Source organism: Hyla sarda, chromosome 5 (genome assembly GCF_029499605.1).
Source record: "Hyla sarda isolate aHylSar1 chromosome 5, aHylSar1.hap1, whole genome shotgun sequence".
Taxonomy (NCBI): Eukaryota; Metazoa; Chordata; class Amphibia; order Anura; family Hylidae; genus Hyla; species Hyla sarda.
This window is the reverse complement of record NC_079193.1, coordinates 71,562,373-71,575,121: the sequence shown is the minus strand read 5'-3', so window position 1 is coordinate 71,575,121 and position 12,749 is coordinate 71,562,373. Positions and strand designations below refer to the sequence as shown.

The window sequence follows — 12,749 nt, the reverse complement described above, 5'->3', positions numbered from 1 at the left end:
ATGTCAGCAGAGAGCTCTGTGTTCTAAAAAGACAATAATTTCCTCTGTAGTATTCAGCAGCTAATAAGTACTGGAAGGATTAAGATTTTTTGAATAGAAGTAATTTACAAATCTGATTAACTTTCTGGCACCAGATGATTTGAAAAAAAAAGTTTTCCACAGGAGTACCCCTTTAAGCTTGTCCACAGCCTTCCATTACCTCATGGAGGCCAAAACAGAGTTCTTTTGGACAACATCTATCAGGTATACATCAGTATAGCACTGAAAAGGTAAGAATGGATTAGTGCAGTATCCTCTATTATTTTATTATATGAGATTCTTTAAAGGGGTTCACGCCCATCCCCTCGTGACGTCACGCCCGCCCCCTCAACGAAAGTCTATGGGAAGGGGGCGTGACTTTCGTTCCCATAGACTTTCGTTGAGGGGGCAGGCGTGACGTCACGAGGGGGTGGCCTCGAACACGGATGCCCACACACAGTGTTCGGAGTAATAAACTTCCGGACGCTGTGAGCGGAGCTCCGGAAGGCAGGGCAATGGAGAACCCCTTTAAAGAAAAATATCCTATAAACAGATACCATATAAGACTATGAGTGACGGATACCAACATATGGCATTCATCACAGGCATATGTTCAGCGGATAAGTCATCCGCATTTCAGTAGCTTTTCATGAGGAATCTATTGTCATTACAGCATTTGGGGGACAGTTTCATACTATAATAACTCCTGGGCATCAAGTCTGCTGTCTTGGGGTTGTGCTAGACTCCGATCTTTCTTTTCCACCCTATATCCAGTCACCTGCACCTCAAAAACATCTCCTCTCTCCAGTCCATCCTACATACAGCAGCCAGACTCATCTTTCTCTCCAGCCGTTACACTGATGCCTTCCCCTGGGTCAGTCCCTACAATGGTTACCTGCTCAGCTCAAAATATTGTATAATATTGTCTTCCCTCCTACACAACCTCTCACATCTCCAAGACTTTGCTTGTGCTGCAACAGTTCTCTGGAGTGTGATACCCAGACTCATTCCCAACACCCACAGCTTTACATGTGCCCTACAAACACATCTCTTTAGGCAGGATTATAACATTCCCCAAAAGGTTTCCCCTACTCCCCCCCTAACCTTTCATTCAGCAGTGTCCCCCTATGCTCCATACACTATGCTCCAGAGACCAGATGGTGACTAGCAAAGAACGATGATCCAGCACTTAGAATCAATAGCTTTATTGAAGATAACTGGACGCTGTAAAACCGACCATATCAACAGACGCGTTTCGAGCGCATGCGCTCGAAACGCGTCTGATGATATGGTCGGTTTTACAGTGTCCAGTTATCTTCAATATAGCTATCGATTCTAGGTGTTGGATCATCGTTCTTTGCTGTACATGGTGTGCCTTGCCGGGCACATATCCATCGGAGTGGTGAGCTGGATTTCTTCTCTACATTTTACCAGCTGGTGACTGGCTCATCCACTATTATGTGATCTACCCTATTTATAAAGGATACTGGACCACTATACAAATATAAAACAATTTGTGTGTAATTCTGTAATATCTAAATGTATATCTATGTACCCCAGAAGGATAAAGTACTGTAGAATATATAAATAAATGTTCATATTTTAGTCATTCATAGGCTACAATGGCAACTGCTTAATGGATATATCATGAATCACATATTAGTTTCTAGGTGACACCAATGACAGGCCTCCAGGATGTACTCCATTTAATGTAGAATCCAACATTTCCAACACACCCATCAACATCAACATCAACACACCCATCAGTAACAAAAATCGTATTGTTTAAAAAAAAATTGGAAGAAAAACCCACCTGGCGTTTTTTTTAGAACCTGGTGAAAATATTCTATTGCCTTGTCATATTCCTGTTTCTGAAACATGATGTCTGCCATCACCTACCAGACAACAACAAAAAATTTCAAAAGTAAAGACAAATATAGATAATAAGAATCATAAATAATCAGTGAAAATGACAAAAAAATATAAATCTGCTAAGAATTAATGAAATAGTGCATCTTACCATCTCATAATATGTGCTGTCATTTACAGTAAATAGTGAATTGTACCTAACAACTCCTGATATTGGAACTACGCTGGTTACCCGTTCAGCTCAGAATACGGTATAAAATCCTCACTTTTAGCCACAAAGCTCTCCACAATGCTGCACCTCCCTACATCTCCTTCCTCATCTCTGTCTACCATCCTACACATGCTCTCTGCTCTATAATATAACCTCTCACTCCTGTCTACAAGACTTTTCTCGTGCTGTACCTGTGCTCTTGAGTGTGATACTCATTTTTCAAAAGTTTTGATCAGTCAGGGTCCTAGGGTTAAAGGAAAACTGTCAGCTTTCTCCCCCAGCACTAACCAGCAGTACTGGCTGGTAGTGCGGGGGGCGCTGATCAGTTTGATGCTTACTGTGTCCGGATCCGCCGCACTGTTCGGCCGTAATCTTCTATTTTCGGTATATGCTAATGAGGTGCTAACTGGCACCGTCCAGGCTAACTGGCATTCTGACGTCAGTGCCGCCTACCGCAGCGCCGCCCAGCTCATCAATATTCCTCCCCTCCCTCTTCATTACAGAGTGGGGAGAAGAGGGAGAGGCGGAGCGAGAGGAGGAATATTGATGAGTTGGGCGGCACTGCGGCAGGCGGCACTGACTTCAGAGAGTTCCAGTTAGCCAGTTAGCCCCTCATTAGCATATACCGAAAATAGAAGATTACGGCCGAACGGCACAGCGGATCCGGGCACGGTAAGCATCAAACTGATCAGCGTCCCCCGCACAACAGCCAGTACCACTGGTTAGTGCGGGGGGGGGAGAAAGCTGACAGTTTTCCTTTAAGACCCGTTTTTTCCTTTAACCGATCAGGAGATTGAGCATGGAGAAGTGTGTGGTAGCGCATTTCACTTTCCCCATCTCAGTGATATACAGTACATCCTGTGGCTACAATTTAAGTCTACGGAGCTACAGGATGTAGATTGCTACAAGCCGGTGAGTGAAGGGCGCTACTGCACTCTTCCCTCTCCTCGTTCTCCTGATTGGTGGGGGTCTAAGTGATGTCAGAAGTTGTTGAACTGACAGGAACACTTTAAGAAGATCAAAATCCATGTTAACCTTTTTCAGAGGCCTTTATAAAAATAAAAGCTGGTTACTCACAAACTCAAAAACTAAAATATCTATTTACCATTGTAGCTTCATCCTTATATCTTGGGTCCTGAAGGAGCTCTTTACATTGTGCTTCACAGGAATCCAGGTCCTCCATTATTATAAAAAGATGGGTCATCTTCAGCAATACCTGGTAAATGTAAGGATAAAAACCTCTTTAAAGCATCACTTTCATGTTAAAAAAACGTTTGACATGTTGTTTACATGTTAAAAGTTTCGATTACACCAGGTCTTACTGCGATGGTGAGATAAAAGCTTGTGAAGTCTGCAGCATTGTTCTTCACTTTACTGGCTTATATCTCACGATCACAGTAAGACCCAGTGTGATTTATACTCCTGACATATCTGGAGGACAACATGTCAACATTTTTTTTAATGGGTACTCCAAAGGATAGGGGATAAGAAGTCTAATCGCGGGGGTCCCGCAGCACCCCCTGTCGCGATCTCTCCTGCAGCACCCCCTGTCATCTGGTGTACAGAGCAAACTTCGCTCCGTTCCTGATGACTGGCGATGCAGGGGGCGGAGGCTCGTGACGTCACGGCTCCTGCCCCTTGTGACATCACGCCCCTCCCCTCAATGCAAGTCTATGGGATGGGGCATGACGTCACAAGCCACCGGCCCCTGCATCACCAGTCATCAGGAACGGAGCGAAGTTTGCTCTGTACACCAGATGACAGGGGGTGCTGCAGGAGAGCTCATGGGGGTTCCCAGTGGCGGGACCCCCACGATCAGACATCCAAAGGATAGGGGATAAGACGTCTAGGGGCAGAGTACCCCTTTAAGTGACAATGATGTTTAAGTCTTCTGTTGGTCAGTGGTGCAGCCATTAGCAAGCTCCTTTTAAAGGAAAATGGGGGAGATTTATCAAAACCTGTCCAGAGAAAATGTTGCTGTTACCCATAGCAACCAATCAGATGGCTTCTTTCATGTTTCACAGGCCTTTTCAAAAATGAAAGAAGCGATCTGATTGGTTGCTATGGGCAACTCAACAACTTTTTCTCTGCACAGGTTTTGATAAATCTCCCCAATATTCTTATTTGTCACTCGGACTGCTGCTGATCTTAAAGGACACTGCTATCAAAGACAACTGGTCCTGCCGATCCAAACAGAGTGAGCATGGCGGCTGCCCCTTGGTCTTGCAGAAATCTATGCAGGAAAAGAAAGTTATGTGTAACTTCCAGTGAAAGGAGGTAAGCAAAGTGGAAGTACAAAACAGGTAATAAGATACTGGATCAGGAAAGGAGAGATAACCGGCACTGCTTGCATCTCTAGCGAATGGACATAAAATGAAAGCAGAGTGTCTCTGTAGTAAATGGGGGTGGATGCGGCAAATTCCCCGCTCCACAGCAGTGCTGCACGGTAGGGTAAGAGTCTGTATACAATGCATAGAAGTAGAAAGGTGTGAAGCTCCTGCCGCTCCAGCTCTGCTCGGACCACGGGGTGAAGGCATGCCGAATTTTTCGATGTAATCCTTGAATAAATCTACACAGCAAGACTACCAGGTGTGTGCTCCGTGTCTTTCTACTTCTATGCATTGAATAAGATACTGAAGTTGGCATTCCTATAAAACCAATCTGACTGGCCCTTTTATGGAGGCAGTGTGGTGGTCAGACTTACATTAAAGGGGTTCTCCAGCGTTTCAAAACGTATCTCCTATCCACAGTTCGGCGTTGGGGTCTGAGAGGTCGGACCCCTTGCAAACTCCAGAACTGGGCACGAACCTTTCTGCTGCATGAAGCGCAAGGTTTTCATGCACTTTATGTATTCTCTGTGGGAGTGCTGGAGATACACGAGTACATCGCTTGTGTATCTCTAGCGCTTCTACAGATAATGCATCAAGAGTGTGTTGACGCGGGGCCCCTTTCTAGAGCAATAAGATAATTATTCCCATATCCTGTCAATAGGGGATGTCTTTGTAAATGCTGGAGAACCCCTTTAACAACAAAAGTTATAAGGGCATGCTGGGAGTTGTAGTTTTGCAACAGCCAGAGTGCCACAGGTTAAAGGGGTCCTCCAGGAAAAAACTTTTTTATATATATCAACTGGCTCCAGAAAGTTAAACAGATTTGTAAATTACTTCTATTAAAAAATCGTAATCCTTTCAGTACTTATGAGCTGCTGAAGTTAAGTTGTTCTTTTCAGGGACCGGAGCACGGGCGGCGATATCGGAACAACGGGGGCAGGTAAGTGAAAGTTTATTATGTATAGTTTTAAAGCCCGGGCACAGCGGGGGATAAAAGATTTTAGTTGGAGAACTCCTTTAAGGTTGTTCTTTTCTGTCTAAGTGCTCTCTGATGACAAGTGTCTCGGGAACCGCCCAGTTTAGAAGCAAATCCCCATAGCAAACCTCTTCTACTCCACTTAGTTCCCGAGACAAGCAGAGATGTCAGCAGAGAGCACGGTTGCCAGACAGAAAACAACAACTCAACTTCAGCAGCTGATAATTATTGAAAGGATTAAGATTTTTTAATAGAAGTAATTTACAAATCTGTTTAACTTTCTGGAGCCAGTTTTTTCCTGGAATACCCCTTTAAGAGAGAATATAATTTGCAGTCCAAAAAAAGCTATGACCACCGAGCTATGACTCAATGCATTCCCGAGGAGCACTCCCATACACAACTGCTGCTAGTAAACAACAATATGCACTAGAGGTCCTTCTCCAGCTCTAGCCCAATAGCATTAGATGTTATGAAGATCATTTCCAGCTATGTGACTATGCCAGCACTGTGAGAGACTTGTTGCTGCCAAATTCACTGACCTGATCCGGAAATGTGCTGACAAGATGTAACATACAACAAGGTGACCGCAGGGTTCAGTCCTGACAGCACTATATAAAGGTCTTATCATTATTTCTTCCTATAATAAAGTGATTTAATCCGCACAATCACATAACGTGAAAACCTATTTCCCACACTGCAGACACTTACCTTGTTATCTACGTCAGAGTAGGATATAGCTTCCTTGTAGTATTTTAGAGCGTTTGGGTAATCCTTCTCCTCTAAGTAATAGTCAGCAAGCTGCACCATAATCTTAGAGGCTACTTGTTGCTGCCTTGTGTTCATATCTGGCTGCTCAAGGGGAACACGCTTCAGTATCCTAGTCTGGATATCCAGGGCCTAGAAGAACAATGTCATAGGTCGGCATATCACTTAGAAGTATGTGTATTATGGATGACAATTATACAGCAAGAAGAGCTCTTTCATAACCTACTGAATTGTAAAATCTCTTAAAAGCCTTAAAATACAGCCATAAAATAAGGGTATTTATGTATAATGCATTCTCCCTATCTTACCATTTAGCCTCATAAATGCTTAAAAGCTGGTATCCAGGCATAAATCTGACTCATAAAAAGAGACGCATTACATTTCTGATTTACAGAAATAGAAATAGCGCCACCACCTGACATTAAAAACCAACCAAAGCTGATGTAGTGTACGAGAGAAAGTCCAGCTCACTCCCCAAACCCGCAGCACCCGGACTGGCGTGGGCTACGCCTGGATATTGTGCAAACAAGAAGAGATGGCCCAGCGCAGGTAGGTCAGGAACAGGATACTTTATTGCCAAATCAAATGTAGGTACATGATGGACATGGACAAAGGTGACGCGTTTCGGCCCCTCCGGGCCGAAACGCGTCACCTTTGTCCATGTCCATTATGTTACCTACATTTGATTTTGCAATAAAGTATCCCGTTCCTGACCTACCTGCGCTGGGCCAGCTCTTCTTGTTTAACCAAAGCTGATGTTACCTAAACGGACTGGAAGCAGGAAACTTACATAGATGGGAACATATAGAGACAAATGGGGAGAAGGTCAGCCCCAAATGTGCACGGCACCCTGTGCGAGTGGTGAAATACTTGGAGAAGGATAAAAAAACACAGGGGGCGCTCCCTGATGAGGGGTATCTGCTGGTGTGTGCCCTTCACCACACCTGAGTGAGATACACACCTTGTAAAACCGTTAGTTGGTTGGTGCAGCGGTTGGCACGAGATGGGTCAATAACAATGGTTGCCTGCTGCGCTCCTACCGGTATCGGACCCCAATGTTGGGGACCGATAATAATGGAGTACAGATGAGGCAGAGAAAAACAGTTAGGCGGAGGCGCTGCACAACTTATAACATGAAGCGAGGACTCGAGCAGCATAGGACAATAAAATATTTTTATTGGTACAACGGGGACAACGCGTTTCAGCATGGACTCATGCCTTCCTCAGGTCCACTTACAGTGCCCAAGGGAATACTTGGTTTAGTACTGTAGAGCTTGTGTTGATGTCCTGTGTGCGTCTGTGCTGCCGCCGGTCTGACATTGAGTGGTGAAATAAGCATCTTGCCCATATCAGTGGTTTTCCCTTACCACCTGAGCATATTGGCATATTGGACTAGCCATCAACCCAGTCTGCTGGAAATATAGTGATCTAGTATAGCAAAAGTAGTTAAAAGAAAGCAAAAATAAAGGGGTGAGTCCCTAGTGTAGACAGCAAACCAAAAGACCTGTACAGACATGTAGAATCACTCAATCTGGGTCAGCAGCCTTCTCAATCCCTGCAGCTGGGGGTCCATGATATAAGGTTCCAGATGCAAATTGAGGGTCTATTGGGGGGTCTGTTGCACAATGGACAAATAATGTTACATATTAAAACTAAGCAATGGAACAACGCGTTTCAAATTCAATCTGTATTCTGTCAGGTACGTGCATAATGAACAATATACTGCTCACACTTTGTGCAATATTTTCATTATACACATACCTGACAAAGAATCCTTTCGGATTTGAAATGCCTTGTTCCAGTGCTTTGTTTTATATAAATAATGTTTTATGTTCGTACAGGGTGCACTGATTGAGAGAAGCACCCTACAGATATCTCAGTTTGTGGCTATTAGCCCAAATTTGTATCCAGACAGTATAGCAAGAGTGGGTCGGAGTGAAAGGCCTAGTTTTATATGTGCAATATTGTATGTTACACATTGGGAATGCAGCATATTAGTTACACAGCCAATCACCAGAAATCAGGTAGGTTCATGGGGAGAGGAAAGCAGAGCCTACCACCCTTCATGTGAGAAATATTGGTCTGCTAGATGCCACATGACCCCTACTCACACCCTACTAATGTCTTCCTCTGACATTAGGCACTATTTGCCACTTGCCCCTCCTTGTATACATAAAGGCAGTGTCTAGCTATGCACAGTCCCCCCCTCTCCTGCACTGCTGCAGATGAAAGAAGCCCTTGAAACTATAACTCTAGTTCTAACTAAAAATGTTAGTAACTTTATTTTTTTGACGCATTTCAATTAGAGATCATTCCTCTGTTTGGTATGAATTGTTACCAATCATCCCACCGTATGGTTGCAGTTTCCTCCTGAACAAGACAGAGTTGGTAGATCTCTTAGGCACCTATAGTCAATGCAGCTTGGCTATTACTATACTTAAAGGGGTACTCCGCTGCTCAGCGTTTGGAACAAACTGTTCTGAATGCTGGAGGCTGGAGCTCGTGACATCATAGCCCCGCCCCCTCATGACGCCCCGCCCCGCCCCCTCAATGCAAGTCTATGGGAGGGGGCGTGGCGGCTGTCACACCCCCTCCCATAGACTTGCATTGAGGGGCCGTGACGTCATGAGGGGGGCGGGGCTATGATGTCACGAGCTCTAGGCTCCAGCGTTCAGAACAGTTTGCTCCAAACGCTGAGAAGCAGAGTACCCCTTTAAGAAGAGTAAAGAGGGCTAGGAGACAGAACATATCCATGTCTACTTGGGATGCTGTTTTTGTATCTTTAAAACAGCAGGAAAGGCTATGTATTTGTTTGAGCCTACATGTTTGTTTGTTTCTTTTTACTTTTTTTGGGGGGGTGGGGGTTTGGGGGCGTCAAGCTGGGGAAAGTGCATGTATGCCTTGTGTAATTGAATGCCTGATTGGTCATTTGATATATTTTGATATATTTTCTTTGCATCTTCTTCCTTTCCCAATTGTGTAACATTGATTTTTGATTTTAAATGGACTTTTAAGATAAAAAAAACAGATCAGAGCAGTAGGTATGTCATTCCTTAACATACATTTTAAAAGTGGATTTTTCATAGAACATTACCTTGCTTAAAGTTTCGGCCAACAATTCCTTTTTGGAGTTTTTATACGTTTGTCCAAGTAGCATAAGGAACTTGACATCATTAACCATAGAAGGCAAATCAGTAACTGAAATCAGAAAAGAGTAACTTATTTTAAACTATATATATATATATATATATATATATATATATATATAGCAAAAGCTTTAAACCCCCTAGAAAGTCAACACATGGGGGGAGATTTATCAAAACCTGTCCAAAGGAAAAGTTGCTTAGTTGCCCATAGCAACAAATCAGATCGCTTCTTTCACTTTTGAAAAGACCACTGGGAAATGAAAGAAGCGATCTGATTGGTTGCTATGGGCAACTCATCAACTTTATCTCTGGACAGGTTGTGATAAATCTCCCCCATGGTCTGGTACTGCAAAAGACACTGCAATATAGTAATTTTCTCAAATGACATTAATCTTAAAAGGGTATTCCATTTATTTTATTTGACTATGCTACAAGGGCTGTAAAGTTAGTGTAGTTCATAATATAGTGTCTGTACCTGTGTGTGATGGTTTTCTCACAATTCTTATGTGATTTTCACCCCAATATTTATTTTTAGCAGCATACAAAATGACTGTTGTCACAGATTTTTCCCAGGTTGCAATGGGGCCGAGACCTGACTCACTAGTCAGCTGATGACAGGGAGCCTGTCTGCTTCAATGGGTGGAGCGATCGCTTGGTGGGAGAGAGATCAATCTGTACAGCTGTAGGCACCCTGATTTAAAACCATAGGTCTTTTGAATGGATGCAGCTCATTTATGTCTCAATGAGTGGGGGGGCTGATGTGTGGGAGGGAGGAAAATGGAATTATGGGATTTGTAGGCAAAAAAGGAAATACCAGTTCACAAAAAGCTAGCCACAGTGTTATGGTATTCTCACAACATAGCCATTTAGCCCCAAGACAAGCGCAGATCCTTCCTAAGCATGTCCATTACTGTCTAACAGGTACGAACTAAAATCACCTTATGGTGGATAACCCTTTTAAATGTGGTGCCTAAATGCCTGAACTGGGCTCTGTTCTCCATGCTAACCACTATATATAACTTTGCAATAGGAGACTAAGCTTCCTGATTCATCTCCACAGCATCTGTCTCCAGCGTAAGCCCCAGTGCCATAGAACAACATTACACTGGGTCAGGCACTGGAGACTGTAGAGATGCCGTTGAAGCTTCGTCTCCTATTGCACAGCCACGTGTGACGGGGACTGGGGAAAACAGCGCCTCCATTCAGGCATTTGGCGCCCTTAAAGTGGTACTCCACTGGAAAACATTTTTTTTAATGAACTGGTGCCAGAAAGTTAAACAGATTTGTAAATTACTTCTATTAAAAATCTTAATCCTTCCAGTACTTATCAGCTGCTGTTATGATCCACAGGAAGTTCTTTTATTTTTTTTATTTCCTTTCTGTCTGACCACAGTGCTCTCTGCTGACACCTCTCTCCATTTTAGGAACTGTCCAGAGCAGGAGAGGTTTTCTATGGGGATTTGCTTCTACTCTGGACAGTTCCTAAAATCGACAGAGGTGTCAGCAGAGAGCACTGTGGTCAGACAGAAAGGAAATTAAAAGGAAAAGAACTTCACGTGCAGCAAACAATAGCTGATGAGTACTGGAAGGATTAAGATTTTTTAATAGAATTAGTTTACAAATCTGTTTAACTTTCTGGCACCAATTGATTTACAATTAAATGTTTTCCAGTGGAGTAGCCCTTTAATGTCTTTTTGAAAAAAGACTATCATGCACAGAACTGCAGTCAAAAAAGATTAGGAAGTACACTTTAAAAAACAAAAATCAAAGAATGCGCATGGCACCCAACAATTCGATTGTTCATTTGTTGCTATAACTTATCTGACAATTTTTTAATATATATATATATATATATATATATAAATCTACGCATCAAGGAATTATCATCCAAACTTAAGATGTTAGTTTTCCATTTTTCAAATACACTGCCTACAGCCTGATAAAGGTAAATAAAGAATGTGCATTTTATAAAAGGTAAGATGGTAAATGATAGATTCTAGATTGTATACAATGCAGTCTTTATCCTCACAGTTTCTAAAGGGCGAATGCTAATTTCTTTTTTACGTTAAGCCGTTACAGGTTTTACATGAATTTCCATTATATACTTTAGGTAAATCCATTTAATTACTTCTAATTTGGCCCCCCAAATTAACAATAACTGTATTAGATTATACTGTAATAACTCCCAATAATGGTCAGAAATGTTCTCTCTCTATTCTGATATATTATTGTTAAAGTAGTACAGGAAAAAAGATAGCATTGGATTTCATTGTCTTGGCTAAGGGCTCTACTGGTTTTATTTCTATAATATACCAGCTAGTCCAAGCACCGCTTAGAGGGGTACTCCGCTGCCCCAGCATTCAGAATTTTTTTTCCACCACGTCCCCTCCCATAGAGGGGGTGTGGCATGATGTCACGAGGGGCGTGGCCGTGACATCATGACCCTGCCACTCGTTCCAGGCGTTCTGAAAAAAATGTTCCGAATGCTGAGGCAGTGGAGTACCCCTTTAGGCGGTGCCGCCACACCCCCTGCCATAGACTTCCATTGAGGGGGGTGGCGTGATGTCACGAGGGGCGTGGCCATGACATTACGATCCTGCCACCCGCACACAGTGTTCTTAATGTACAGAGATCGTGGGGGTCCCAGCGGAAGGAAACCCCGTGATAAGACATCTTATCCCCTATCCTTTGGATAGTGGATAAGATGTCTAGGGGCAGAGTACCCCTTTAAATGGAAAAAAATGCAGACTTCCTCCAAATGTTGTGGATGTGCCCCCAGCTGGATCCATACTGGTCTGCAATGTATTATTTATTCTGTCTATTCTATAGCCTGGTCAGATTACTATAGAACGGTTGCTTACTGGGGGATGAATTGTAAACAGAGAGTCATTGTGAGGTTTAAAGGATGAGACTGCCTTCCTTTCGGACATTTAGTTTATTTTTCTGCAAGTATATGATTATGCTATAACATCAACAATGTCCTGTACAGGGAGCTGACATTTCGTATTTTTGTCGGAAGCTACTGGGTTGGTTGTACGATTTGGGGATGGGGGTTGGGCTGAATACATTTTGTAAGACTATTGTCTGTATACCCTATATTTCAATTGTAATGACTGGACACATTTTGTTATGTATTTCTGTCCACATGTGCAGCTTTCAATATAGAAAAGACTTTATTTAAGAAAAAGAGTAGTTTAGGAATAGTATGTTGTATGAAGAAGAAACCTACCTGGTCCATGGTCCAGGACGTGCTGGAGAAGACTTTCAGCCTTGCTGTAATTTTTGATTTTAATGAAAAGTTCTGCAAGATCACTATATAAGAAATCCTCGGGACTCATCTTCAGAGCCGCTTCATAATAGTTTATAGCCTGTAGGCATAAAGGTAATGTAAGGAGAACTGAAATACAAAGCTCACTATAATACTGTGGCCCTGA

At 42.9% G+C, this 12,749-nt stretch overlaps 1 protein-coding gene across 4 annotated transcripts in view; it reads right to left on the bottom strand.

Moving 5' to 3' along the window:
* TTC21A (tetratricopeptide repeat domain 21A) overlaps positions 1–12,749 on the bottom strand; it is an 87,678-nt gene that overhangs the window by 16,533 nt on the left and 58,396 nt on the right. For all 4 annotated transcript variants that reach the window (XM_056519649.1, XM_056519651.1, XM_056519652.1 and 1 more), the window contains exons 18-22: positions 12,545–12,683; positions 9,264–9,367; positions 6,113–6,301; positions 3,204–3,314; positions 1,832–1,913 (exon numbers count right to left, since the gene is read on the bottom strand). In XM_056519649.1, coding sequence (XP_056375624.1) covers positions 1,832–1,913; positions 3,204–3,314; positions 6,113–6,301; positions 9,264–9,367; positions 12,545–12,683 — 625 coding nt within the window. The remainder of the gene's footprint in view (positions 1–1,831; positions 1,914–3,203; positions 3,315–6,112; positions 6,302–9,263; positions 9,368–12,544; positions 12,684–12,749) is intronic.